Below are 27,983 nucleotides of genomic sequence, written 5' to 3'. Positions count from 1 at the left end.
AGGAGTCAAGTCAAGTTTATTGTCACATAACAAACCTCTCGAGGCACTTCATTTCATCATGGTGGATGCAAGTACCACAAACGGTAGTCAATGAGGCAGCTCAGCCTTCTTTTCTTGGGTACAAGTACCTTAGATGGTCTTTTGAAGCATATGGGAACCTCTGAAGCGAGAGACTGAAGATGTCCTTGGAGACTCCAGCCACGATCTGCACAAATATTCAGTTCTCAGCTTGGTATCATAAGAGAAATCTTCTGGCAGCTAGGGTGAAATTTGTTAAGGCAGGGTATAAATCCAACTGTCACAGTACATTCTGCAATAGATAACACAAGTGGACACAGGAAAGAATATGCTCTAGAAGGATTTGGTTTATTTAAAACAAGACCTTGAAGGTAGTATTGCCAAGCTCTGCCTCAGATTGTTACAGATTAATGAAGAACAGACATCCTTCGTAAATTTCTAAGAAAAGTATAGGCATTGATGCAAAGCAAAGCTGTTAAAATAGAAAGAAATTAGTTTATTTTTCATGGCACTGGCACCAGTGTTAAGACAGGAACAAGCCAAAGGTTTTGAAAAGTTTTTACCTTTCAGTTACAAAGTACTCACACCCTCGGAACTGGAACAAAACACTCTGTCTACCATGTAACATTGATCCCTGCCTTCAGAAATAAATTTAAATCATGCATCTTAAGGCGACTATAAAATACCATCAATACAGTCACTGCAAACTGCTTCAAAATCACTACAACTGCAAATGAACCAACATTGTCTCCCAAGCCAACGTCCCCAGTATTGAAGTGTTAGTTACATTTAGTTGACTACATTGCTGTTCCTGAGTCTGGTGGTTCGCGCTTTCAAACTTCTGCATCTTCTACCTGACAGGAGCAGGGAGAAGAAGGAAAGACTGGGGTGGGAAAGGTGTTTGATTATTTTAGACAATAGACAATAGATGCAGGAGTAGGCCATTCGGCCCTACGAGCCAGCACCGCCATTCAATGTGATCATGGCTGATCAATTCTCAATCAGTACCCCGTTCCTGCCTTCTCCCCATACCCCCTGACTCTGCTATCCTTAAGAGCTCTATCTAGCTCTCTCTTGAATGCATTCAGAGAATTGGCCTCCACTGCCTTCTGAGGCAGAGAATTCCACAGATTCACAACTCTCTGACTGAAAAGGTTTTTTCTCATCTCAGTTCTAAATGGCCTACCCCTTATTCTTAAACTGTGGCCCCTTGTTCTGGACTCCCCCAACATTGGGAGCATGTTTCCTGCCTCTAACGTGTCCAACCCCTTAATAATCTTATACGTTTCGATAAGATCTCCTCTCATCCTTCTAAATTCCAGTGTATTACAAGCCGAGTCGCTCCAGTCTTTCAACATATGACAGTCCTGCCATTCCGGGAATTTTTGCTGCTTTCCCAAAGCAGCATGAAGTGTGGACGGAGTAAATGTTGGGGAGTATGGTCTGTGTGTTGGACTGGGCCACGTTCACACCTCTGCAATTTCTTGCATCCTTGGGCCAAACTATTCTCGAACCAAGCTATGATGCAACTTGACAGTATGCTTGCTATGGTGCATCTGTAAAAGTTTGTAAGAGTCACTGGAGACATGCTGAACGGTGGTGTAATCTGCAAACTTGTAGGTGGAGTTAAAGCCAAATTTGGCCACATAGCCGTGCATGTATAGGGAGTATGTTGCTGACACCTAGGACCAGGAGTTTTGAGATCAGTTTGGACGGGATTATGATGTTGAAGGTGCAGCTATAGTCAATAAATAGGAGTCTGCAGCAGGTGTCCTTGTTGTCATGAGAAAGGCAGATAGGGAGATCATAAAGGCTTCAACAAGAAAGGCAGGGTGTGGAATGTAGAGGGAAAGAGTTGGATGCAGGGATTCTCAAAAGAGTGAATTACTTGGCCCTGAGCATAAAAGATAAGATTGTGTAAAATGAAAAGGAAGTATAGCATCCACCAACTATGAGAAAACCTACTTAGCATCGAAACAGAAGAAAGCAGGAGGGTAAAACTGAGCTAAAATACAGTTTGAGAAGTCAATAAAATTAAATAAACATAGTCAAAATTGGGAAATGAAGGCCAATAATACCATAGAAAAAATTATCTGTAATTTGGATTACAGATAATTTTTACAATAGATAAATCATGTGCAGATAAATCATGGCTGAGATGGAGGAGTATGGTATTACATACTTAAAGAGAAAGAGGGGTGAAAAGGAGTGCGTCTACTGTGCTTTCAGAAAAGTAAGAGTTATTGGAGGATAGAAATAGAATGTTTGGATAAATAAGAAATAAAGGATCTGCCACATAAATAGAGGTAATCGACAAATCAACTAGTAGAAAAAGGGAGACATATAGGTAAATGTACAAACTAGAAACAGGAGATTTGAACTATTGTAAAAATGCATTAACCCGAAGCAAGATGGAGGAGGGGATAGAATTCGTACCAGTTTTTTGCAGTGTAGCTCATTTCAAGACAGATGCCAAGGAGAACCTTGATAGCTGGAGAACTGAGTTTGGAACGTGGACCATATCAATGGGTTTGCTCTTGATGAAATGTAATTGTCAGAAATTTTTGTTCATATAGCATTGTAAATTTGGACAAATAGTCCAGCAGTGAGAGACAGTGGATGGGTCAAATGAGTTGGTGGAGGGGATAAACTGAGTGTAGTGAAGATGGCATTGTGTTTTCGCATGGTATTGTCAAAGGCCAACATGTAGATAGGAAAGAGGAGGGGGCCAAAGATGATTAGTATTCACCAGATTTTATGTGATGGGTTCAGAAAGCAAAACCATTAAAAGTCACTCCGTAATATCACTGGATAATGAAGAACAGGACCAGACTATTCTGGGCACTGGCAAAGCAGCACTGGAATTGTGTCAAAGCATGTGTCACGAAAGATGGGGAAGGATGGATTGTCATTATTACAGTCACATAGGATGTCATTAATTACATTAATAGAATCATCAAATCATAGATTAATGCAGCATGGAAACAGCCCTTCAGTCCAACTGGCCATGCCAATCAAGATGCCCATTTGCCTATATTTGGCCCGCATCCCTCTAAATCTTTTCCATCTATGTACCTGTCTAAATGTCTTTTAAATGTTCCTAATATACAAGTGTCAACCACTTCCTCTGGCAGTTTGTCCCATATACCCACCACCCTTAGCGTTTGAGGCCCTCTGAGGGGGCGCTGTGAACTGTTAATGTCTGTGCTGTTATGTTTGTGTGCCATTGTATGTTCTTTTCTTAGTACCTGAACTGATGTACAGCACTTTGGTCAACGTGGGTTGTTTTTAAATGTGCTATACAAATAAAATTGACGACTTGACTTGACCCTCTGTGTGAAGAGATTGCCCCTCAGATCACTTCTAAATCTTTCCCCTCTCACACAAGAACAGGCACTTCAGCCCATAATATCTGTGCCGAACATGATGCCTATGCAATTACTGGTAATACAACAGTGGGGCCAGCGTTAAATTATGAACATTTAGCTTCATCCAATATTCGGGTCAGGCCTGCATGCACTCTGGTGCAACAGAAGCAAAATGCATCACTCTAGTTCATTCTTTCCAGCATCAGTAAAAAGGAACTACTCATCTCCCTCAGCCTCCTCTACTATGATTTTCAGGCTTTTAAAACCCAAGCACAATGCATCCTAATGACTGTTTACTAAATTACCTCACCTCTCTAAACGCTTTCATACCTGAAGCTGTAGAATTCCATAGCTCTGCTTGCTCAAATGTAAAGGTGGCTACAAATAATAGATAAGATAAAGTGTCTGGAAAATGACACACACAGGACAAATATTTCAGGAACTATTTTGCTACTGCAGGCTTTGAACTTTACAGCCTTTAGCAACTGGCTAATATTTTCATATTGCAAGAAGAAGAGATGTTGATTCCCATGTGAACTATCTTGTCTCTTGAGGTTCTTGGTGAGAGTTCACAGGAGTGCAATATATAACAGTGTCCTTTGGACATTTAAAATTTGTGAACAAAAAAGGAAAACCTGAAGCATATACATAGTTATTTACTTTGTTTTCAGTACATTTGTCTTACATTCACATATTTTGTATTCTTTCCTTATACTTTTGAATTTTTAATTGATCAAAGTGGCAATGTTTTAATGAGGTGGCTTTGCTGCAGGAGGACCATCTGGGCAGCGATGTTTCACTATAATCCCGATTTATTTTGTTGGTTGATGGCTAAACAAATATGCATTTTAGGCCAAGAATCCAGTTTCAAAGAGAAGGAAGATTTCAACCATTTTTAAAATAATTTCCTCGATTGAAAATTTAAGTTCACTATGAAGAGAGAGATAGCTGCCATAGTCATCTTGATTTATTCTTCAAACAACTAAAACAGCAAAGTGTTCTCGCTGCAATTTTCAGGCATCACTTTTTCCCAAGATCAATAATAGTGGCGGGCAAAGTGGTAACAAGGATGTGTTTTGATTTTACCTTTTCATTAGATACAGAGAGTAATTCAAGGAACAATTGGCTACCTTTCTTGATGAGATAGGGAAGTTCCCTCAATTCTGACGACCTCAGAAAGAAAACAAATACTTTGCAATTATACGTTGTCTTTCATAACTTTAGTTATCTTCAAGAACTTTCCAGTCAATGGCTTTGTAGTGTAGCTATCTTTGCAATGTAGGAAATGCAGAAGCCAATTTACACATAGCAAGTCCTCAATGAATGATGAGAAGAAAATCAGTTGTAGTGATTTTGGACGAGGGTCAAGTCACCAGGGAAATAGCACCCAGATAACCAGCAAAGGGATAAGAAAATAACTGCAGATGCTGGTACAAATCGATTTATTCACAAAATGCTGGAGTAACTCAGCAGGTCAGGCAGCATCTCGGGAGAGAAGGAATGGGTGACGTTTCGGGTCGAGACCCTTCTTCAGACTGAAACGTCACCCATTCCTTCTCTCCCGAGATGCTGCCTGACCTGCTGAGTTACTCCAGCATTTTGTGAATAAACCAGCAAAGGGAAATAGGTTTCTTGCTTCAAACACAGTCTTTCCCACTTTCCTAAGCTTTCTCAGCCATGCAGTGGAGTGCCATCCTACATTCTGTCTTAAAATCCCTGAAGTGTGGCTTGAACTTGATGCAGTGGTAATTTTGCAACCTATTCAGGCAGTGATAACATTGAAGTACACAGCCATGGCACATGTCAACATTTACACTTTCTACACATGACATCCACATGAAGTCTCCAAAAGAGACTTGCAATTAATTTGACATCCAGGTGTAGAGCTAAACTAATCGTAATGTTGTAAGGAAATTTAAGGATAGAGATTTTCCACACTTCATCACATTGCTCATCACAGATAGAAAATAGGTGCAGGAGGAGGCCATTCGGCCCTTCGAGCCAGCACCGCCATTCATTGTGACACACAAAGTGGTTTATAGATTCCAAGTAACTGAAGTTCTGCTCTGGGAAAACAAATGAACAAGATTTTGATGTTGATCGATCACAATTTGTGTGTTTATGCTGTAGATTTCCACCCATTGAGAAAGTTTAGAAGAACATGGTTTATTATGTGTGCTGCAAGGTTGAGATTACAGGCTTAAATTGTCATGTCCCATTGGGCAAAAGGGACGTGCAGTGTGCAGAAATTTGGGCCCTCTTTTCATAATTATTTGGAAAAATCATGCACCAGAATTTCCAACTTGACTCCAAACCATGCGATTCTCCATTGGGGATACAGTGTTGGAAAGTTTGTCTTGCAATAAAATACAAGAGCAAAAGACACTATCAAAATCTTGACAACAGATTTAGATTACACCTTAAATTGGGGTTTTGAATGCAAAGTCCCAAACCTGCTGACTGATCTCTGCTGGTAGACACAAAATGCTGGATAGGCAACATCTCTGGCTGAAGAAGGGTCTCGACCCGAAACATCACCCATTCCTTCTCTCCAGCATCTGCAGTTCTTTCCCACACGACTGATCTCTGCTGACAGTTTCTCCATTGCAGTCCATGTGACATGCAGCAGAGGAACAGAAATTCACTTGACTCCTGCAGCAATTACGATGGAGAAGCTACTGTTCAATCCTGTGGCAGGTCTGGAAGCCCATGCACCTTAATGAAAATGTAACAGCTGTGCAGAAGATTATTAAGAATAAGGATAAGTTGCTTCTAATTATTTTAAAATATTTATTTTATTAGTAGAGTCATAGAGTCATACAGCATGGAAACAGTCCCTTCAGCCCAACTTGTCCATGCCAACCAGGATGGTCCATCTATACAAGTATCACCTGCCTGTGTTTAGCCCATGTCCCTCTAAACCTTTCCTATCCATGTACCTGTCCAAAAGTCTTTTAAATGAATTTATCTGCATTAAACTCCATTAACCATTCCTCTGCCCACTTGCCCAACTGACCAAGATTCTTCAGTAATTTTTAATAATCATCTTGGCTATCTGCAATACCACATGTTTTGGTGCCATGTGCAAAGTTACTAAGCATGCCCTGTATATTCTCTATTAGTTTAGTTAGAGATACAGTGCAGAAACAGGCCCCTTTGGTCCACTGAGTTTGTGCGACCAGCTATTCTCATACACTGGCACTATCCTACACAATTTACAATTGAACTAAAGCCAATTAACCTCCAAATATGTACGTCTTTGGACTATGGAAGGAAACCACTGTACCCAGAGAAATCCCACACGCTCACGAGGAGAGCGTATAAACTCCATACAGACAGCACCCGTAGTCAGGATCGAACCCAGGTCTCTGAATCTGTGCCGCCTTATTATGTACTTTTAGAAAAAAATTCTTTTATTTTTCAGGGTTGATAATAATGAAAGATTTTAATCGCAAAGGTGGAGATTGGCTTTTGCCACCTGTGAAAGGTTTATCTGTAGTGTTTGATGTTTCAATGGCTCACCCACATTACCTATGCAAATTATTTATAAACGATGCTTTATCCCTGTGGCTATTAGAAACCAAGGCACAATTCTTTGACTTGTTCTCTTAGAAACATATTTCAGCCTCATATAGTAAGATGATATTCTTGTTGAATATTCAAAGGCCCATTAAATTAAGAGAAGGCTGTTCTCATCAGCAATGATGCTCGCTGAAATAATAATTGTTAATATTAAAGACTTTAAACAAATAACTAATGAGTTAGTTGATGCATGCACCTAAAATTTTCAAACTTCGCTAAATTCAGGAAATGTTCAGTTCATTTGGAAAATAATGATTGTAACTCCTTTATTTGAAAAGGGAGATAGAAAGTTGGAAGCTTCAGACAAGTCATCTTAATATCGGTCATTGGGAAATTGGTGGAAGCTATCATTAAAGACTCATAGCAGGACAAACAGAATTATTAAAGGCATTCGGCCAAATCAATATGTTTTATGAAACAGAAATCCGGTATGACCAGTTTATTTTAGTCTGAAGAATTAACATCTGCTGTGAATAAAGAGGAATGAGTGGATATGCTATACTTAGATTTTCAGTAGGCATTTGATAAGGTGTCATGGTCCAGGTTGTGGGAGGAAGTAACAGCTCATGACGTTGGCATGGATAGAACGTTGGGTGGCTAACAGGAACAAGGAAGGCATAGAAAGTTAATTTGTGATTGGCAAGCTGTTACAAGTTGTAAGCTACAGGAATATGGCCTCTAATGTTTCTAGTTTATCCAAGTGAATGATGGCCCAAAGGCCAGGTTGCTAAGTTTACTGATGACACAAGATAAGTAGGAAACTAAGTTGTGAAGTTAATGTAAGGATATAGATAGGTTAAGTGAATGGACAAAGATTTGGCCAATGGAAAATTGTGTGGGAAAGTATGAAATTGTCCACTTTGTCAGCAAATATATATATTTTTTAAATCATCCAAATGATGAGATTCCAGAGCTCTGATCTGCTGAGAGATCTATGTGTTCTAGTGCACGATTCATGAAACACTAGTATACATAAACTGCTAGTAATTATGAAGACTAACAGAATGCTCCTGTTTATTGAGAGGGAAATTGAATACAAAAGCCTCTCAATTATATAGATCATTTGTGAGACCACTTTTGTGATTAGGTCATTTGTGATAGATTCTTGATAAGCAAAAAGGAAAAGGTTCCTGGGGTAAGTAGGAATACGAAGTTGATGTTATGATCCAATCAGCCATGATTTTATTGAATGACAGAGAAGGCTCAAGTGGCAAATAGCCTATTTCTATTCCCGATTCTTTTTTTGTGTGTGTGTGAGCTCTAGTTTTGGGGGGGTTCTACCAACTGGCATCAGCTTGCATTTACTTTCAATTGTTGACATTTTTGGAGCAGTGATGGGACATTTTACAATAGACAATAGGTGCAGGAGTAGGCCATTCAGCCCTTCGAGCCAGCACCGCCATTCAATGCGATCATGGCTGATCACTCTCAATCAGTACCCTGTTCCTGCTTTCTCCCCATACCACATAAGGTGGAGATGTACAATGAAGGCCAGTTCTTTCTTCACTATGGCTTTCCTGCCAGTTTCCTTATTAGAGCAGCAGAAGGGTGGTAAATTTTAACAGGATGCAACAATTTAAAAGAAATGCATGAATTATAAAGACTTCTATATCTCTCAAAATTTCATTTTTACTGAATTGGGGCTGATGTATGAACTATATTGCAGTAGATTGAACATGACCCCTAAAAATTTCAACAAAAAACCCCATAATATCATTGACATTTGAATGCAAAGTAAAATCAACTTTTTTGCACTGAACAAGCTTTGGTAAATCTGGTCCAAAATTTTAACCTTCAAATTTTGTTTCTCCTACTGTGCATTTCTAACAATTGCTATTTTCTATCTTAATCTTTTCAGCTCTGTGGGCTAATGACATACATTGAGTAAATCTTTCCCTTTCTCAACATGCTGTCATCCCCAATCCCAATGCATTTCTCACAACCAAACTTCGTCACCAGCATGAGTTTCCATTGTGGACATGTGTGAATCCACAGACAGACAGTGCCATGGTCAATCCTTGCTTCAGAATCTCATATTGGAGTAGGTATTGGTGAAAAACACAACATTTGTTGTAGATTAAATGAAGAAATGCCAGATGTTTGTTTTTGGACCAGCTATAGAGAGAGAGTATATAGTGGGCTCATAGTGTTCTGAGAACAATATCCCAATTTTTGTATTCAGGCCAGTTTTCATCCAGCAAATTGGCTTTAAATTTGTTTGAGTCACAATCAGAAATCCCAGCAAGAAAGCAAGACTTGTTCTTTCCCAGCTGACCTGGCTTTTAGTCTAAGAAGATAACTGCAGATGCTGGTACAAATCGAAGGTATTTATTCACAAAATGCTGGAGTAACTCAGCAGGTCAGGCAGCATCTCGGGAGAGAAGGAATGGGTGATGTTTCGGGTCGAGACCCTTCTTCAGACTGATGTCAGGGGGGCGGGACAAAGGAAGGATATAGGTGGAGACAGGAAGGTAGAGGGAGATCTGGGAAGGAGGAGGGGACGGGAGGGACTGAGGAACTATCTAAAATTGGAGAAGTCGATGTTCATACCACTGGGCTGCAAACTGCCCAGGCGAAATAGCCTATCTTGATGTATACTGTGAAAGGCCATCCATTTGTCCTTAACTACACTCAGTGTGCTCATTCTAAGACAATGATCTAGAACTTGATCTGTGCCATTAAAGTGTGGTTGCTTGGCTTACCTCAGTGATCGGTTTAGTGGTAGATTTGTTGCATCATAATTGAGTAGGACCCAAGGTTCTTGTGGTTGGTCACTGCTGTTGTTCATTTACTCTCTATTGCGTACCCTGTAATGAAATTCACACAAAATCACACAAATGAAAATACTACCAGTGTCAGAATGGAGAGAGAGGTGGCAGAAAGGTGCCCATTTGGGGCTTGTGTTGGTTTGCATGTTCAGAAATTGGAGGAGGGTGGTGAGATAGCTAGAGTTCAGAACTGGAGTCACAGTATCACTGGGTGGCGCCATACATGGCAGCCTCGCCAACAGCCTGTCTCGTTCCTTTCTTCTTTTGTTGTTTTTTATCTGTGTTTACTTGTATGTTTTAGTGTATCTTTAGTTTTTGTATTATGTAGGGGGGGAGTCTTCCCTCGACGGAGATGCGACTTTTTCCGTATCGTATCTCCATTCGCAGAAACAAGAATAAAACTGTTAGAGACATCAGCCAAACCTTAGGCTTACCAAAATCAACTGTTTGGAACATCATTAAGAAGAAAGAGAACACTGGAGAGCTTACTAATCGCAAAGAGAAAGGCAGGCCAAGGAAGACCTCCGCAGCTGATGATAGAAGAATTCTCTCTATAATAAAGATAAATCCCCAAACACCTGTCCGACAGATCAGAAACACTCTTCAGAAGTCAGGTGTGGATTTGTCAATGAAGACTTCATGAACAGAAATACAGAAGCTACACTGTAAGATGCAAATCACTGGTTAGTCGCAAAAATAGGATGGCTAGGTTACAGTTTGCCAAGAAGTACTTAAAAGTGCAACCACAGTTCTGGAAAAAGGTCTTGTGGACAGATGAGACGAAGATTAACTTATATCAGAGTGATGGCAAGAGCAAAGTATGGAGGAGAGAAGGAACTGCCCAAGATCCAAAGCATACCACCTCATCTGTGAAACACGGTGGTGGGGGTGCTATGGCCTGGGCATGTATGGCTGCTGAAGGTACTGGCTCACTTATCTTCATTGATGATACAACTGCTGATGGTAGTAGCATAATGAATTCTGAAGTATATAGACATATCCTATCTGCTCAAGTTCAAACAAATGCCTCAAAACTCATTGACCGGCGGTTCATTCTACAGCAAGACAATGATCCCAAACATACTGCTAAAGCAACAAAGGAGGTTTTCAAAGCTAAACAATGATCAATTCTTGAGTCAATCACCCAATCTGATCCCAATTGAGCATGCCTTTTCATATGCTGAAAATAAAACTGAGGGGGACTAGCCCGCAAAACAAGCATAAGCTAAAGATGGCTGCAATACAGGCCTGGCAGAGCATCACCAGAAAAGACACCCAGCAACTGATGATGTCCATGAATCGTAGACTTCAAGCAATCATTGCATGCAAAGGATATGCAACAAAATACTAAACATGACTACTTTCATTTCCATGACATTGCTATGTCCCAAACATTATGGTGCCCAAATCATATGTATGAACACTGTTGTAATTTCTACATGGTGAAACCAAAATGTATAAAAATGGCCTTTATTAAATCTGACAATGTGCAATTTAACCACATGTGATTTTTTTTCTATTACAAATCTCAAATTGTGGAGTACAGAGGCAAATAAATAAATGATGGGTCTTTGTCCCAAACATCATGGAGGGCACTATATCTATATTCCACATCTTATGGATTACAACTGGAGAAAACTATATGCATATCAAAAATGTTTGAAGAGATATTCAATTACATGCAACAGAGTAAAATCTTTAAGTGTAAAAGTGAATTCATATTCATTATTGATTTTATTTATATATATTTTTTCCAATTTCTCTTTGGCAATTCATCACCAGGCTCCTACAGACAGAAGTGTACTCATGCATTGTTTATTAGTTGCTCCATCGTGACAGGTGCGACAAGATTAACCATTACTGATATGATTGATATTGATTGTTGTATGCCCACCTGGTGTCTTTCTGTGGTTGGATAGTTTCAGATTCACACCAAAGACAGATCCTTGTTGCAATCAGGGAAATATTCTTGCTTATCGGAAGCATCACTAGATTACTTTGAGATGAACAAATCTTACACACTGATGAGCCAAAACATTATGACCACTGACAGGTGAAGTGAATAACATTGATTATCTTGGTACAATGGCACCTGTCAAGGGGTGGGATATATTAGGCAGCAAGTGAACAGTCAGTTCTTGAAGTTGATGTGTTGGATGCGGGAGAAATGGGCAGGAGTAACGACCTGAGCGACTTTGACAAGGGCCAAATTGTTATGGCCGAATGACTGGGTCAGAGCATCTCTGAAACGGCAAAGCTTGTGGGATGCTCCTGGTCAGCAATGGTGAGTACCTACCGACAGTGGTCTGAGGAGGGACAAACCACAAACCGGCGACAAGGTGTTGAGCTCCCAAGGCACATTGATGCGTGAGGGCAACGAAGGCTATCCCGTCTGGTCCGAACCGACAGAAGGTCTACTGTGGCATAAGTCACAGAAAGTTTTAATGGGTCACGGGAGGAATGTGTCACAATGCACAGTGCATCGCATCCCTGCTGCATATGGGGCTGCGTAGCCGCAGACCGGTCAGAGTGCCCATGATGACCCCTATCCACCGTCGAAAGCTCCTACTTTGGGCACGCGAACGTTGGAGCTGGACCTTGGAGCAGTGGAAGAAGGTCGCCTGGTCCGATGAGTCCCTTTTTCTTTTAGATTATGTGGATGGTTGTGTACGTGTGTGCCGTTTACCTGTGGAAGTGATGGAACCAGGATGCACTGTGGGAAGACGACATGCCGGTGGTGGGAGTGTGATGCTCTGGGCAATGTTCTGCTGGGAAACCCTGCGCCCAGCCATTCATGTGGACGTCAATTTGACACGTGTCACCTACCTAAACATCGTTGCAGACCAGGTACACCTCTTCATGGCAATGGTATTAACAGGAGGAGCCAGCGCTGCCCTCGCAGCTGCGGCTTGCCTGCAGTCCGTCTGTCTTTTGTGTTTTTTGTTGTTTTTGTCTGAATTGTAGTTTTAATATGATGTAGTGTTTGTATGTTATGGGGGGTGGGGGGGTGGAAGGGAACGGGAACTGTAAAATTCTCTCTCCCGAACGGAGACGCGACCTTTGTTTCTGTGTCGTGTCTCCGTTCCCGCTGCGGCCTACCACCGGCCATGCACCTGGAACCACCCGGGCTCTGGTTCGCAGAGCCCACGGCCCGGACTCACCACCTGCGGCGCTGGCCGCCTTCGGATGCTGCGGGAGCGGCTGCGACTCGTCTCCGGAGGCTTCGGCGCGGGCCGCGTGGACGTCGGAAGCCCACAGGCCCCTGGATGGGGGCCGACATCGGGAGCTCCGGCAGCGACAGTGTCTTCGCCTGCCGCGAATCGCGGGGCTTGGGTCAGCCCGCCGCGGACCTTTCACCGTCCGGCGCAGCCTGAAATAGGTCGCGGGATTTTCTCCGCCTGGCGGGGGCTTCAATGTCGGGAGCCCCGACCGCCCCGACATGGCAACTCCAACAGCCTGACCGCTGGAGAAGACGGCAGGGAAAAGAAAAATACATTCTGGCCTTCCATCACAGTGAGGAGGTGACTGGAGGAGACTCACTGTGATGGATGTTTCTTTTGTTTGGTGTTAGTTTGTGATTGTGTGTGTGTTGCATTTTTATTGATTATTCTTATTGGTTTTATTGTTGAACTGCGGGTAATGTTTCATTTCACTGCACATTTATGTGTATGTGACAAATAAACGACTATTGACTATTGACTATTCCCTGATGGCAGTGACCTCTTTCAGCAGGATAATGCGCCCTGCCACACTGCACACATTGTTCAGGAATGGTTTAAGGAACATGATGAAGTGTTCACGGTGTTGCCCTGGCCTCCAAATTCTCCAGATCTCAATCCGATTGAGCATCTGTGGGATGTGCTGGATCAACAAGTCCGATCCATGGCAGCTCCACCTCGCAACTTACAGGACTTGAAAGATCTGCTGCTAATGTTTTGGTGCCAGATACCACAGAACACCTTCAGAGGTCTTGTAGAGTTCATGCCTTGGCGGGTTGGTACTGTTTTGGCGGCACATGGAGGACCAACAGCATATTAGGCAGGTGGTCATAATGTTTTGGCTCATCAGTGTATATCGAGAGTCTTTGAAGAAATAATAACTGTTGCAGAATTGAAGTATATTTTTCCTTTCATTATGAAGAAATGCTTTGAATAAAATGGATTCACCTTTCTAGGGGAGAATGTTGACGTGCCTTAAACAGGCAGGGAATTATTTGAGCATTTGCTCTATGCATGGGCCTATACAGCCTAGAGCAAACCTAGCTTTCAAGCTTCATGTGTTGTGGGTACGTTCATTGTAGTTCAACATTCGAAAGGGTTGGTATGCTTTTGTGATGTAGGAAGTGAACACCTGGAATGGATGCTCAATAGGATCTGTGCGCTTCTCCGGGATCCACTGAGAGAAAATGCCCATATCTTTTGCCTAGAATGAACGACCAGCTGTAGTGTCTTTAATGGCTACAGATGATATATTTAGTTAGGAAGATCTACAAATGATACAGAATATACAGTCGATATATTTAGTTAGGTAGTATCCATCTGATAGGCTGTGCATCATTCATTGGCCTGAACATGACTTCAGATAATCCTGGAGCTACCATCCCTGTGGGACCTTCAATTGTCAAGTTTGATTTTTGAGGTAGGCTTACTGAGAAACATCATTGAGAATGATGTCGTAAATATCTAGGGCTGAAGTTCCCGGGTAATCCCTGTAGTTTCCTGCTGCCCACTTCGGACCAAATGTTTAACCAAATAATGAATTCTGATGCATCTTATTACCACTGCCTTGAACGTTTGGCAAGTAGCCGGAAAAAAACGTTTGCCAAAGACTTTCCCTTTTGTGATTGAGGTTCTCAATTTTTTCAGCTAATTCTCAATCCTTCCTACTTCCTGTCTATCATTTACAATTTCTTTACATCTTCATCTTTGAGCTATTGTGTAAAAATTGGCTTATTCACTCTTTAGAGAATAATTACATTATTAGTTTTGCAAATATTTTAAATGTTATGGATAAGCTAGCTCTGCATTCTTAATCCTGACTAAAGAGCTGCATCAAGCCATTCTTTGTTTTTATTCTGAAACTGTTATAATGGGAGTAGGTTGTGCAATGTTGCTGCCACTTTGTGCCTTCCTGTACCTCAGAAAATGATTGACGGGCTGTCTGGAACAGTCACTTCAATTCAGAGTGTGCATTATTTAGCTGCAGGGTTTGAAAGATGCTGAATAAATTGCATTAAAGATGCCTGATTGTGATTTATTCCCCTTCTAGCTGTAAGAAATGATCGAAACAAAAAGAAAAAGGAGACGCCAAAGCAAGAATGTTCAGAAAGTTACACAATGACAGCAGAATTAGAACATCTAATTGAAAAGATTCGCAAAGCTCACCAGGAAACCTTCCCTTCTCTCTGCCAGCTGGGGAAATATACTACAGTAAGTATTGGGCCACAGATGTTTGCCGCTATTAGCTATGCATTCAGTGGTTAATTGGGCCACATGATTGAGAAGCAGTCTCTGTACATTGAACTCATTGGTGATTGTGTTAATGTCTAATTATATTGCTGCACAGATGTGGGGGAATAAGAAATAGAAACAGTAGGCCATTCTGCCATGCTTTCTATCCTGTTACCTCAGAGGCACTTTCCCACACCAGCCCCACGCCCTTTGATCATCCTAATATCTACCTCTGTCCTGAAAATATGCAGCAACTGAACTTCCACAGACCCTTTTATTTGAGACTTCCAAAGACCCTCTGGGTGAGACAATTTCATCCCATCTCTGTCCTGCACGGGCAATCCCTTATTTTGAGACAGAGATGATTAGTTTAGACACCCCAGGCAGGAGAAACATCAACTCTATTTCAGCCCTGTCAAACCTGTCAACATTTTGTACAATGCTTAAGATCTCCTCTCATTCTTCTAAACTAAGCCCAGTCTGCATAAACTCTCCGCATACAGTCATGCCATCCCAGGAAACAATCTGGCAATTCTCACTGCACTCCTTTTTATCACAAGTATATCCATCCAAGGAAGGAAGAGCAGATCCCGCACAATATTCCAGGTGTTATCCACCCAGGGCTCTATATAATTGGAGCAAGAAGTCGCTACTTATGTCCCCAAATCCTTTTGCAATAAAAGCTTTTATTCATTGTTTGCTGAATATCAGTGATTTGTGTGTGAGGACATGGGGCTCCCTCCCTCTCAACACCAACACCTTTCAATTTGTGATTTAATAAAAATGCTCCGTCTTTCTATTTTTTTCTAAAATGTTAATTATCTTGATAGAGAATGGTTCGCATGGAAATGAGAGTGGATCTTTCTGTGCCTGAAGAACAGTATTAACATTCAAATTTAACATGGACTTTCAGCTGCCGATCAGATGGTGTCAAATGTATTATAATTATTATGTGGACGGATAGTGAAGTTCAGTATTCATGACCTTGAACGCAGAAGCTCCATTCAAGGGAACTAACGGTGAAAATCTCATGTGTGAATTATCTCAGGAAGCTGGTTGTTCAGATTATATAGGCTTATTTTTTAATAAATTCTGTCAGTTGCTGTTTCTGAATAATTTAAGTGTATTGTAATCTATAATGATTATCGGGTGCCGAAAATGTCCGCAGCATTTTAAAGGGACCATTCACTTGCTCTACCACAGCATGAAAATAGCATTTACAAATAAGACCCTATGTGCTCCTGCAGGGAGTTCTGGAGAGAATTGGTGACATTGTGATGACCAGGAGTAGGTGGGGAACAGGGAAAACATCTCCAAATATGCAACGGGTAAAATAAGGAGCTCATTGATTTCATGGTGAAACTTTTCTTGTCATCCCAGTGGCATGGAACATGAGCACTTTCAAGGGGAAGTGTTGGATAGCTTTTTTTTAACTAATTGTCAACAGTGGAGGAAGCTTGCAGTTTCTGCCCCAGGCCTGCTTTAAAATATATCAAGTGTATGAAGGAACTGCAAATGCCGGTTTAAATCGAAGATAGACACAAAATGCTGGAGTAACTAAGCGGGACAGGCAGCTTCTCTGAGGAGAAGGAATGGGTGAAGTTTTGGGCCAAGACCCTTCTTTAAAATATATCATGTTTGGATTTATAATAATCAATATGGCCTCCATTGGAAACTGAGAAAAAACTATGTGCATCTTGAAACACTTATTGATGTATTTTATCAGGCTTTTATGGGAGCAGCCTTTACTGCTATTAATATAGAGGATTTGTGCATTGGGACATCTGAAATTTGTTTGTCTGTAATTTGGTCCAAATTCAACAATATCGCACCCATTTCTCGATTCAAAATAATTAATGATAACTAGATTATAAAGGCAGAAAACCAACCACATTCCGCACAATCAAACCATTGCTAAATTGGCTTGTTATTTATGTTTTAGGCAGCTTATCAGCGCAGACCTCATTTCAAAATAGAATGAAACTCTTCCACTCTTTTCAGATCCAGTTTCCTAAATTTGTTTCCAATAGAAGTAGTTTGAAATTTTTTAGTATGACAGCTAACCCTATCCAGTTCCTAAAAAGAACCTCTGAAGGACACTCAATCATGCATCAAAAACATAAAAGCCGTATCATATTTTGTGGAAATGGAAGACAAATTGCTTTTTCTAGCTCCATAAAACCACTGCTGGTGGTTGCTGCTTATCTATTTCACCTTTATATTTCATATATTCATTGCATTTCATGAAAGAGAAGTCATATATTATCAGTGAATTGCATTTTGAGAACTTCCAAAATTCTAGTTGGTAATGTTACCACCGGTGAGTGGTCACATTCAGAATATGTAGGACTTTAATTTTTAGCCTTTAACCAATAAAAAACATAATTTCCCTTTTTTTTAAACAAGCAAATTATGTCAACAATAAATAGCAACTTTCATTTACTTTCTTAAAGCTGCATATTGCATTCAATATGAACATATTTACAATAGACTCATAGAGCCATACAGCATCGAAACTGGACCTTCAGCCCATCTTGTACATGCCAATTAAGCTAGCCTAATTTGCCCACATTTGGCACATATCCCTCTAAACCTTTCCTATCCATCTACCTGTCCAAATGTTATTGTATCTGCCTCAACTACTTCCTTTGTCAGCTTGGTCCATATGCTCACAATCCTCTGTGTCAAAAGGTTGTCCCTCAGGTTCCTATAAATCTTTCTCCCTTCACCTTAAACCTGTTCCCTCTAGTTCTTGATTCCCCTCCCTGGAAATATGATTATGTGCATTCACCTTATCTAATCCCCTTATGATTTTATATGCCAGTATATGATCATGGCTTAGCCTCCTGTGCTCCAAGGAATGAAGCCCTAGCCTCCTCAACCTCTCTCTGTAGCTCAAATCCTTAAGTCCTGGCAACATCCTCATAAATCTTCTCAGCACTCTTTCTAGTTTACCAGTATCTTTCCTTTAGCAGAGTAACCAAAACTGATCAAAAGTCTCCAAATATGGTGTTATCAACGTTTTGGCCAACAGTAACATAACGTCCCAACATCCATACTCAATTCCTTGATTGATGAAGGTCAGTGTGCCAAAAACCTATTTCACTATCCTATCTACCTGCAATGCCATTTTCAGGGGACTATGCATTTGTACTCTTAGATTTCTGCTCTACAACACTCTCCATGGGCCTATTAATTAAGATCCTGCTGTAATTCTTGAGAACCATCTTCACTGTTTACGATTCTGTCTATTTTAGTGTCATCTTAACTTTCTAATCATGCCTTGTACATTCTCATCCAAATCATTGCTATAGATGACAAAAAGCAATGGGCGCAGCACCGATCCCTAAGGCACACCACTAGTCACTGGCCTATAGTCCGATTAAAAATCTTCCACCATCACCCCTGTTTCCGACCATGAAACCAATTAGTTAACACTCCCTAGACCCCATGTGATCTAGCCTGTGGAGCCTTATCAAAGGCCTTGCTGTAGTCTATAAGGCTATGTCTATGGCCTAACCCACATCAACCTTCTAGATTACTTCTTCAAAAAACGCAACCGAATTCGTGATACACCATCTTTCATGCGCAAAACTATGATCCCCAATCAATCCCTGTCTCTCTAACATATTAATATCTTATCCCTAAGAATCCTCTCCAATAATTTTCCTACCACAGATGATATGCTTACTGAATTGTAGTTACCAGGCTTATTCTTTGCAGCCCTTCTTAAATTAGAGACACAAAGTTCGACACCCTCCTGTCTTCTGGCACCTCACCTGTGTCTCATGACGACTCATATATTTCAGGCAGGATGCCTGCAATTTCTTCTCTAACTTCCCACAGTGTCCTTGGATAAATCTGAACAGGCGCCTGAGATTTATCTATCTTCGTACGTCTTAGGACATTCAGCAACTTCTTGACCATAATATGGACTGTCCTCAAGACATTGCCATTAACGTTTTGAAGTTACCCAGTCTTCCTGTCTTTCTCTGGTAAAAACAGATTAGCCTTTATCAGGGGTTCTGTATAGACATTCCCGTAAAATCATCAGGTGTTTGGCAGTATCATTGTATGAATGTTTCACATCCACCCATGATTTGGATATTTAGGGTTTGTTGCACTTAGAGTCTAAATAGGACCAACACTTGAAACAATAAAAATAATCAGTCATCTCTGGTCAATTTGTTAACCAGTGCATTTCCTGCTGAATTTGTTGAAATATTCTAGTCATTCTATTTTTATTTAGTCAGTACGTTTTGGTTTTAAACTGAAGGTAGACACAAAATGCTGGAGTAACTCAGCGGGACAGGCAGCATCTCTGGAGAGAAGGAATGGGTGACATTTCAGGTCGAGACCCTTCTTCAGACCTTTTATTAAGCCCCCTTTTCCAAATCCTAATTATTGAGAAATGTGATGCTGACGTTAACCCTGGGTTCAATATTGCTTGATCCTTTCAATCAGAAGACAGCACAATAATCATTGCTCTCAGCCCTTCGGCTAATTGTCCATCTGTTTCCCATTTTCTCCCAAAGCCTGTATTTTCCTGATATACAGGAAAATAATTCAAGTTAAAATCATCCCTATCATGGGATAGACAATGACGCTAATGAGGAATAAAACCTGAGGATCAGACTTTTGGAGTAAGTTACAGTTAAATGGGCAATGAGAGGAAAATTTGAGCAGCATGATAATTCTAGGAAAATATTTGCTGCAGAAGGCCTCTTTAACAGAGATTTTTGTTTTTCTGTGGATTTTGGCAATTCAGCTCTTGTCTTTTTGCATTTTATTCCATGTACAGATTGGTTTTACTACTTAAACTGTGTAAACTGATGAACAACTCCTACAAAATATTTCCTAAGGCTGTCACTAGCCCAGGACCTGCACTCATTAAAACCAACCTGTTTGATCAAATGTTTAGTTATCTCCCCTGATAATTCCTTTTGTGGCTCTGTGTCAAGTATCTTCCATTAGCACTCCTACAAAGCATTTTGTGATGCTTATTTATACAAAGACATGTGGGCGGGCAACATAGCATTGGTGCTGCTGTTTCATGGCTCCAGGGACCTGGGTTTAATCTTGACCTTGGGTGTTGGCCATGTGGAATTTTGGCACTTCGCTGTTTTCAACCACATGTCTGGAACCTCCAATTTCCCCCCACCTGCCATAGGTGTAGTTTAATTAACTACTGTACATTGCCCCTTAATATGGATATGAGACAAAAACAACCTAAATGGAGGTGATAGGTATATGAGAGCTGGTGTGGACCTCATGGCCCAAATTGACTCCTTCTATACTGTAATGAGTACATTTATGTGCTGCTCTTGGTTCTTTATGATAGCTGAACTCTATTAGGAGAATGTACTAATTAAGGTTGTGTTTCTGTGAGACATTATGGGAAAGATTTGATTAAGCGTCTTTGAGTGTTTAGAAAAGCGCTATACAAATGTAATGCATTATTAACGTTTTCAGTTATTAAGACAAATTGATCGACAAGACTGAACAACATTTTTCTGCTCGTTGATTAATCTAAAATTAATGAGCATAATCTTACAATAATAACCAGTTGTTTCAGAATTGAAATTTAAAATCCCATGCAAGGAAGAGAAGTTTGGAAACCACCTCCCCAAAACAATGAAGATGCTATGCTGTTAACTATGAATCTAAAATTGATGTATTTTTGTATTCAGTGATATTAAGGGATATTGATATAATCGTTGAGTTAGGTCACAGACTAAATATGATTGCATTGAATGGTAGGATTGGAAGGACTCTTCTCGCTACGCTCTTTTCAGGAGACTCCTGCATATCTAGCTATCTGTATAGCACACCCACAACAATAAATTATCATGCTTCTCCTGTGGTAAAGAACCATCAGTGGACAATCTTCCTCTTTGAAGAGGAAGGAAATAGTCAAGGCAATGAAGAGGAAAAAAATAGTCAAGGCAAATGTGGGTCCCTTGAAGACAGAAGCAGGGGAATTTATTATGGGGAACAAGGAAATGGCAGACGAGTAGAACCGGTACTTTGGATCTGTCTTCACTAAGGAAGATACAAATAATCTCCCAGATGTTCTAGTGGCCAGAGATCCCAGGGTGACGGAGGAACTGAAGGAAACCCACATTAGGCAGGAAATGGTGTTGGGTAGACTGATGGGACTGAAGGCTGATAAATCCCCAGGGCCTGAAGGTCTGCATCCCAGGGTACTTTAGGAGGTGGCTCCAGAAATTGTGGACACATTGGTAATCATTTTCCAATGTTCTATAGATTCAGGATCAGTTCCTGTGGATTGGAGGGTAGCTAATGTTGCCCCACTTTTTAAGAAGGGAGGGAGAGAGAAAACGAGAAATTATAGACCAGTTAGTCTGACATCAGTGGTGGGGAAGATGCGGGAGTCAATTATAAAAGACGAAATTGCGGAGCATTTGGATAGCAGTAACAGGATCGTTCCGAGTCAGCATGGATTTACGAAGGCGAAATCATGCTTGATTAATCTTCTGGAATTTTTTGAGGATGTAACTAGGAAAATTGACAGGGGAGAGCCAGTGGATGTGGTATACCTCGACTTTCAGAAAGCCTTCGACAAGGTCCCACATAGGCAAAATTAGAGCACATGGTATTGGGGGTAGGATACTGACATGGATAGAAAATTGGTTGGCAGACAGAAAGCAAAGAGTGGGGATAAATGGGTCCCTTTCAGAATGGCAGGCAGTGACTAGTGAGGTACCGCAAGGCTCGGTGCTAGGACCGCAGCTATTTACAATATACATTAATGACTTGGATGAAGGGATTAAAAGTACCATTAGCAAATTTGCAGATGATACAAAGCTGGGTGGTAGTGTGAACTGTGAGGAAGATGCTATGAGGTTGCAGGGTGACTTGGACAGGTTGTGTGAGTGGGCGGATGCATGGCAGATGCAGTTTAATGTGGACAAGTGTGAGGTTATCCACTTGGGTGGTAAGAATAGGAAGGCAGATTATTATCTGAATGGTGTCAAGTTAGGAAAAGGGGACGTACAACGAGATCTGGGTGTCCTAGTGCATCAGTCACTGAAAGGAAGCATGCAGGTACAGCAGGCAGTGAAGAAAGCCAATGGAATGTTGGCCTTCATAACAAGAGGAGTTGAGTATAGGAGCAAAGAGGTCCTTCTGCAGTTGTACAGGGCCCTAGTGAGACCGCACCTGGAGTAGTGTGTGCAGTTTTGGTTTCCAAATTTGAGGAAGGATATTCTTGCTATTGAGGGCGTGCAGCGTAGGTTTACTAGGTTAATTCCAGGAATGGCGGGACTGTCATATGTTGAAAGACTGGAGCGATTAGGCTTGTATACACTGGAATTTAGAAGGATGAGAGGGGATCTTATCAAAACATATAAGATTATTAAGGGGTTGGACACGTTAGAGGCAGGAAACATGTTCCCAATGTTGGGGGTGTCCAGAACCAGGGGCCACAGTTTGAGAATAAGGGGTAGGCCATTTAGAACGGAGATGAGGAAAACCCTTTTCAGTCAGAGAGTTGTAAATCTGTGGAATTCTCTGCCTCAGAAGGCAGTGGAGGCCAATTCTCTGAATGCATTCAAGAGAGAGCAAGATAGAGCTCTTAAGGATGGCGGAGTCAGGGGGTATGGGGAGAAGGCAGGAACGGGATACTGATTGAGAATGATCAGCCATGATCAAATTGAATGGTAGTGCTGGCTCGAAGGGCCGAATGGCCTACTCCTGCACCTATTGTCTTTTGTCTATCATTCCTGATGTTTGGTACAGTTTGCTGAAGAACGATGAGAGGCATGCAATGATCCAATGCTCTCAAAGCATCCTACGCCTGTGCCAAAAATCACTGTTACCCAGGACACAGCTCTAATCCTGTCAAATGCAATAAAAGAGATTGTGCCACAAAGCTATGGCTCAGCACAGGACTTCATGTGTTATATTGCAGTACGTACATTTGATGCCAACCTAGCTTTGTAACACCTTGATTTAGTCAACTGAATAACGAATAGTTGCCTTAACCTTGCTTCGGATCCACCTTCATTTGCACCCAGATATATGAATAGCATAGGTTTGGTTGATTGTTCCTTCTTCATTAAACAAGTACACATAATTCTTCAAACAAGCACCGTTCCTCACAAATATCCACAATGCCATTGTGAAAATCTTGGTCCAATTTTATGCACAATTGGTTTGAATTTTATGAAAAGAACAAGCCTAAGTGGGTGTAGGATTTTGAGTTATTTTGGCACATCTATTTTGTTTAGTTATTTTAACCTCACCCACAACAATGTTCAGTCTAAAGCCAGTTGGAATTCACCATTCTAGGACAAAGGCCAGATAAATCAATATTGGAACATTTCCATCGTTTTCTTTTGAAACAACATATTTTTAAAATTTTAGCTGTTTTAGTAAAAACTTGAATGTCATTTGGGTGAGAACCACTAAAAATCATTGGTGTGGTAATATTTGTAAAGTCTTTGTAAGGCAGACATGATACCCAGGGTCTGTGATTTCCAAGCTGTCTTAGAAAACCTACCCTGAAAATATGAATTATGCTAATATTAAGATTTGATGTTTTGTACAAATGCACTTATTTTTTTCAAACTATCCTTTGGAAAATAAATTAATGGCTTTATATAATGAGAGGTAATAGAACTGATTTTTCTGACTATTTTGCTCGTTTTATTTTAGTAATTGAAATTCTGTTTTATTCCAATAATTGATTTAGTACCTAGTAATCTCTCATTCAATTTCACTTCATTCTTCCCCCATGATATAACTTAAATACAGGAATGGAAAATTCTTTCCTTACCAGAAAGTCCACTCTCTTTAAAGATCTGCTTCAATCCCTCAAATATCTGTGTTAATACCCAATATCTCACTTCCAAATATGCTGTCTCTGAATTACTAATGGATTAAACACTGAGAACTCAATAAATATTTAACCTTGAAAGATTCATTAAAATTTGGCCCAAATGCAAAATTATCATGCAGCCCTTTACCTGTATTTACACTCATGGATATAAACCTACTTAGTGTCTCTGCTGAATAGAAATATATATATATTCCAAGAAAAACAAATTGAGCTAATTTTTACTGGTGAGATAAATTAGGAAATAATTGTTCCTTCAAAATGTAGCCATTTTTAAGTTCTTGTCACATGCTATTCCTCTGTGTGGTAGACAGGGTGAGCGCTATTTTTCAATTAATTTAGTATTATTCCTTGATGACTGATTGCAGCCTCTTAACATTACAAAATATTTCTTTGTTCTATCATGTGATGCAAAACCACATGGGAAAATTGGCAGCCATAATGGTAGAAATAGTCATTGGGAATGCTTTCAAAGCTGTGACCGGATGACTGTGTGAACTGCTGGTGTTTCATTTTTGTAGTCTGATGCAGTCAATGCAGATGCCCACAACCCTTTCTAGTAAGTGCAGCTGGACAAGGCATTCCTACCCATCCGGTATTCTATGTTATTTATTTTAAAACAGGATCTAGTTAACTAAACAGTCCTTTTATGATTTACGCATCCTAGTAGTCCTGATACAGAACTATGCGAAAGCTGGTAGTGTTGAAGGCAAAAGAAGCTAGTTTCAAACACTGGCTGTTTATAAGATCTGAGAGTCAGAACATATCTGCTGAACCATGTTTATATTGGAAATACCTCATCAGTGCTAACACATGGTTTATGTTACCATTCCTTATGGTTCTGACATAATCATATTGATATGATTTATCAAGGTGTTGGCTGCATAAATAATTTAAAATTTAACATGTTTTCTATTTAGTTTTTTATTTCTATCTTTGTTTCTACATTGAATTCAAGGAAACAGTTTCACACATATCTGGAATTTAGTTTTAGAAAACCATTACAAGGCTGATACTCCATTAATGAATAAGGATAAACCATCACTGCTTTCTGTTCTGCAATAATGTGTTTATTCTAGTGCACATTTGGTTTAAAACTTATTGCAATGATTATTTGACATTGCCCTGAATTCAAAGTGCTGTTAAGTGTTTGGGCATGAGAATATGATAACAACTCTCAGTTTAGCCCAAACCGTCAGCAGCAGCCACAAAGCAGAAAGTATTTTCCCATTTAGCAAGAGAATCAACCCAAGTCATTCTAACAAGCTCTTAGCCCCTGGTTACAGAGCCGCTTTGACACTGGCCTGGGAACTGGGAGTTAATCTGCATAATTAACCACCTGCTATTCTTTTCAATATTGGACAGTTCGGCAGAATTTAAAGAAAAGGTTCAATGCTATTTTTCAAATATTTTACAAGATCTTAAGCACAAATAGTTTTTGTGGAGTTGGCTTCCTTCTTAAAATCCTGAAAGGAACTGATGAAAACTCTAGCTTTTGAGGAGGTTCCCAAGTTAATAAGTAATACCGAGCATTCAAAAGTAACCATAGTATAATGATCTTGAATTAATTCAGTCCCACACATGTAGAGGGCATTTTCCATGCCATTGTCATTAGTGGAGCCTTGTGTGTAGAGGACTGTAGGATACAGTCAGAGGGTGGTGAATCTCTGGAATTCTTTGCCACAGAAGGCTGTGGAGCCCAAGTCAATGGATATTTTTAAGGCAGAGATAGATTCTTGATTAGTACGGGTGTCAGGGGTGATGGGGAGAAGGCAGGAGAATGAGGTTAGGAAGGAGAGATAGATCAGCTATGATTGAATGGCGGAGTAGACTTGATGGGACGAATGGCCAAGTTCTTTTCCTATCACTTATGACATTGATGACAAAAGGCGGGTGTGGGACAATGGGAACAATTCCAATTTTAGTTGATAGTATGATTCTGGTTATTTGATCAGCCACCTTCCTGCCATGCATCTTCCCAACTTTCTTTGTCATTGACTTCAAACAAATGTTGCTGTCAGGTTTTTTTTGTTTTTGAGATGGTTTCTAATGCTCACTCACATTAAATGAATGTTTTCCTTCCCAGATCTGCAAGTGCTGGAGTGTGCAAAAGGATGCAATTCCAGCTGCTGTGTCCTTATAAGCAAGGATGTGATTACAGGAAGGATTTGGAGGTTTTGGAGAGGATGCAGAAGAGGTTTACCACAATACTGCCTGGATTAGAGGGTATTAGCTTTAGGGAGAGGTTAGACAAACTTGGGCTGCTCTCCCTAGAAGGTTGGAGATTGACGGGAGACCTGATACAAGTAAATAAAATTATGAGAGGTATACAGAGGGTAGACAATAAGAACCTTTTTCGCAGATGTAATGTCAAAGAGGACATACTTTTAAGGTAAGAGGGACAAAGTTCTAAGGAGGATGGTGGGTGCCTAGAATACCCAGCCAGGGATGGTGGTGGAGGCAGATACAAACAGTAATGTGTATGAGGTTTTTAGGTTAGCTTATCTTGGCATCATGTTTGGCACAGACATTGTGGGCTGAAGGGCCTGTTCCTCTGATTAACTTTTCTATGTTCTCTGTAAATATAGTCATCTCCTATTGCTCCTCAGTCTCCCGGTGAGCAATATCAGATACACAGATTCCCTCCAGTCAAAAAACAAGAAGACTGAAGCCATTGTTTTTGGTTCACAACACAGTATCTATTGTTTGGTTATTGACTCCAGCTTTTCCTCTGTCCACTGACTGAAATTAAACCTGATTGTTCACTATCTTAGTAACATGTTTAACATGAAAACCAGTCTGGATTGCATATCTCCACCATCACTTCAACTGCCTATTTCCACCTCCATACATTAGGTGAGTTTTTCTCCTATTAACTCATCTACACTGAAACTCACTTTTGATCCTTTGTTACCTCTGAACTGGATTAAGGCAGCACACTCTTGTAACCTCTCACATGCTCCTCTTGAAAAACATAAGGGCACACAAAATTCAAAAATATATCCTAATTCACACCAAGTCCGGTTCAGCCATTTCCCAATGCTTAATCATTGTACTGAGTCTTGGATAAGCACTGGGATAGTTGGCCAATTAAGTAAAACCTCGTCCTCTGTCTCATTTTGAAAGCAGCAGATTGGCGTAGTTTAAATAAATTATATTGATGGTCTTTGCCAATGCATCAGGGCTGTTTTTCCCATTCCTTCTTGATGGGCAGCTAAGAAGTGGTACAACATGCTCTATGGCTATTCTAGTTGCAATAGAGATATCCTGCACTTCTACTGGAGGAGCAGAGAGAACATTGTTAGCATTGGAGAATGTTGCCTCAATGCCACCAGCTTCTTCTCAATGAGCCACGACTAATAGTCAGAATCCCTTACTCGTCATTTCAAAATTTTGTCTTTCCTTTGCAGTCAATGACAGCCACTGCAAAATGTATCAAAATACAGTGGATAATAAAAACAAATGTTTTCATTGTCAGATATTAGGTTGTTTTGCAGAACTTCTCTTTCAATTGTTCTGAATTGCTTAGTATTCATCCTGTCACCTTGAACGTGACCTGTCAAAACAAACTTGACTACGAGCTCCACACAATGCTCTATATTGAACATTGAAGAGTTTTAAGTACTGGAAATTAATGGGAGCTTTTATCTAATGCATGATTTCAATGAATATCAATCAAAACATTGCAGAATTAGTGTATGAGAGGGAAATCTTCAATAATTTTGAAAGGCCAGATATCTATATGATATATGAAAAAAGAAATCCATGATATAGAAATGCAGATGTAGCCAAAAACATGGCTTTGATATTGATTTAAATGCTGACCTTTCAAAGCAATTTGTATTTCAATTCACTGAAGTAAAGGTTCCACCCTGTGTGTCATATGGTGCTCTGTGCCAGCTATCTATTGTGATATTTTGAAAAGGAATCAACAGAT

General features: G+C 40.4%; 1 protein-coding gene across 5 annotated transcripts in view; it reads left to right on the top strand.

Moving 5' to 3' along the window:
* LOC144605587 (retinoic acid receptor beta-like) overlaps positions 1-27,983 on the top strand; it is a 405,202-nt gene that overhangs the window by 328,650 nt on the left and 48,569 nt on the right. For all 5 annotated transcript variants that reach the window (XM_078421038.1, XM_078421021.1, XM_078421045.1 and 2 more), the window contains one exon: positions 15,005-15,165. In XM_078421038.1, the coding sequence (XP_078277164.1) occupies positions 15,005-15,165 (161 nt within the window). The remainder of the gene's footprint in view (positions 1-15,004; positions 15,166-27,983) is intronic.

Source organism: Rhinoraja longicauda, chromosome 2, assembly GCF_053455715.1.
Source record: "Rhinoraja longicauda isolate Sanriku21f chromosome 2, sRhiLon1.1, whole genome shotgun sequence".
Classification (NCBI taxonomy): Eukaryota; Metazoa; Chordata; class Chondrichthyes; order Rajiformes; family Arhynchobatidae; genus Rhinoraja; species Rhinoraja longicauda.
The sequence above is the reverse complement of the archived record's forward strand: the minus strand, read 5'-3'. Positions and strand labels throughout refer to the sequence as shown.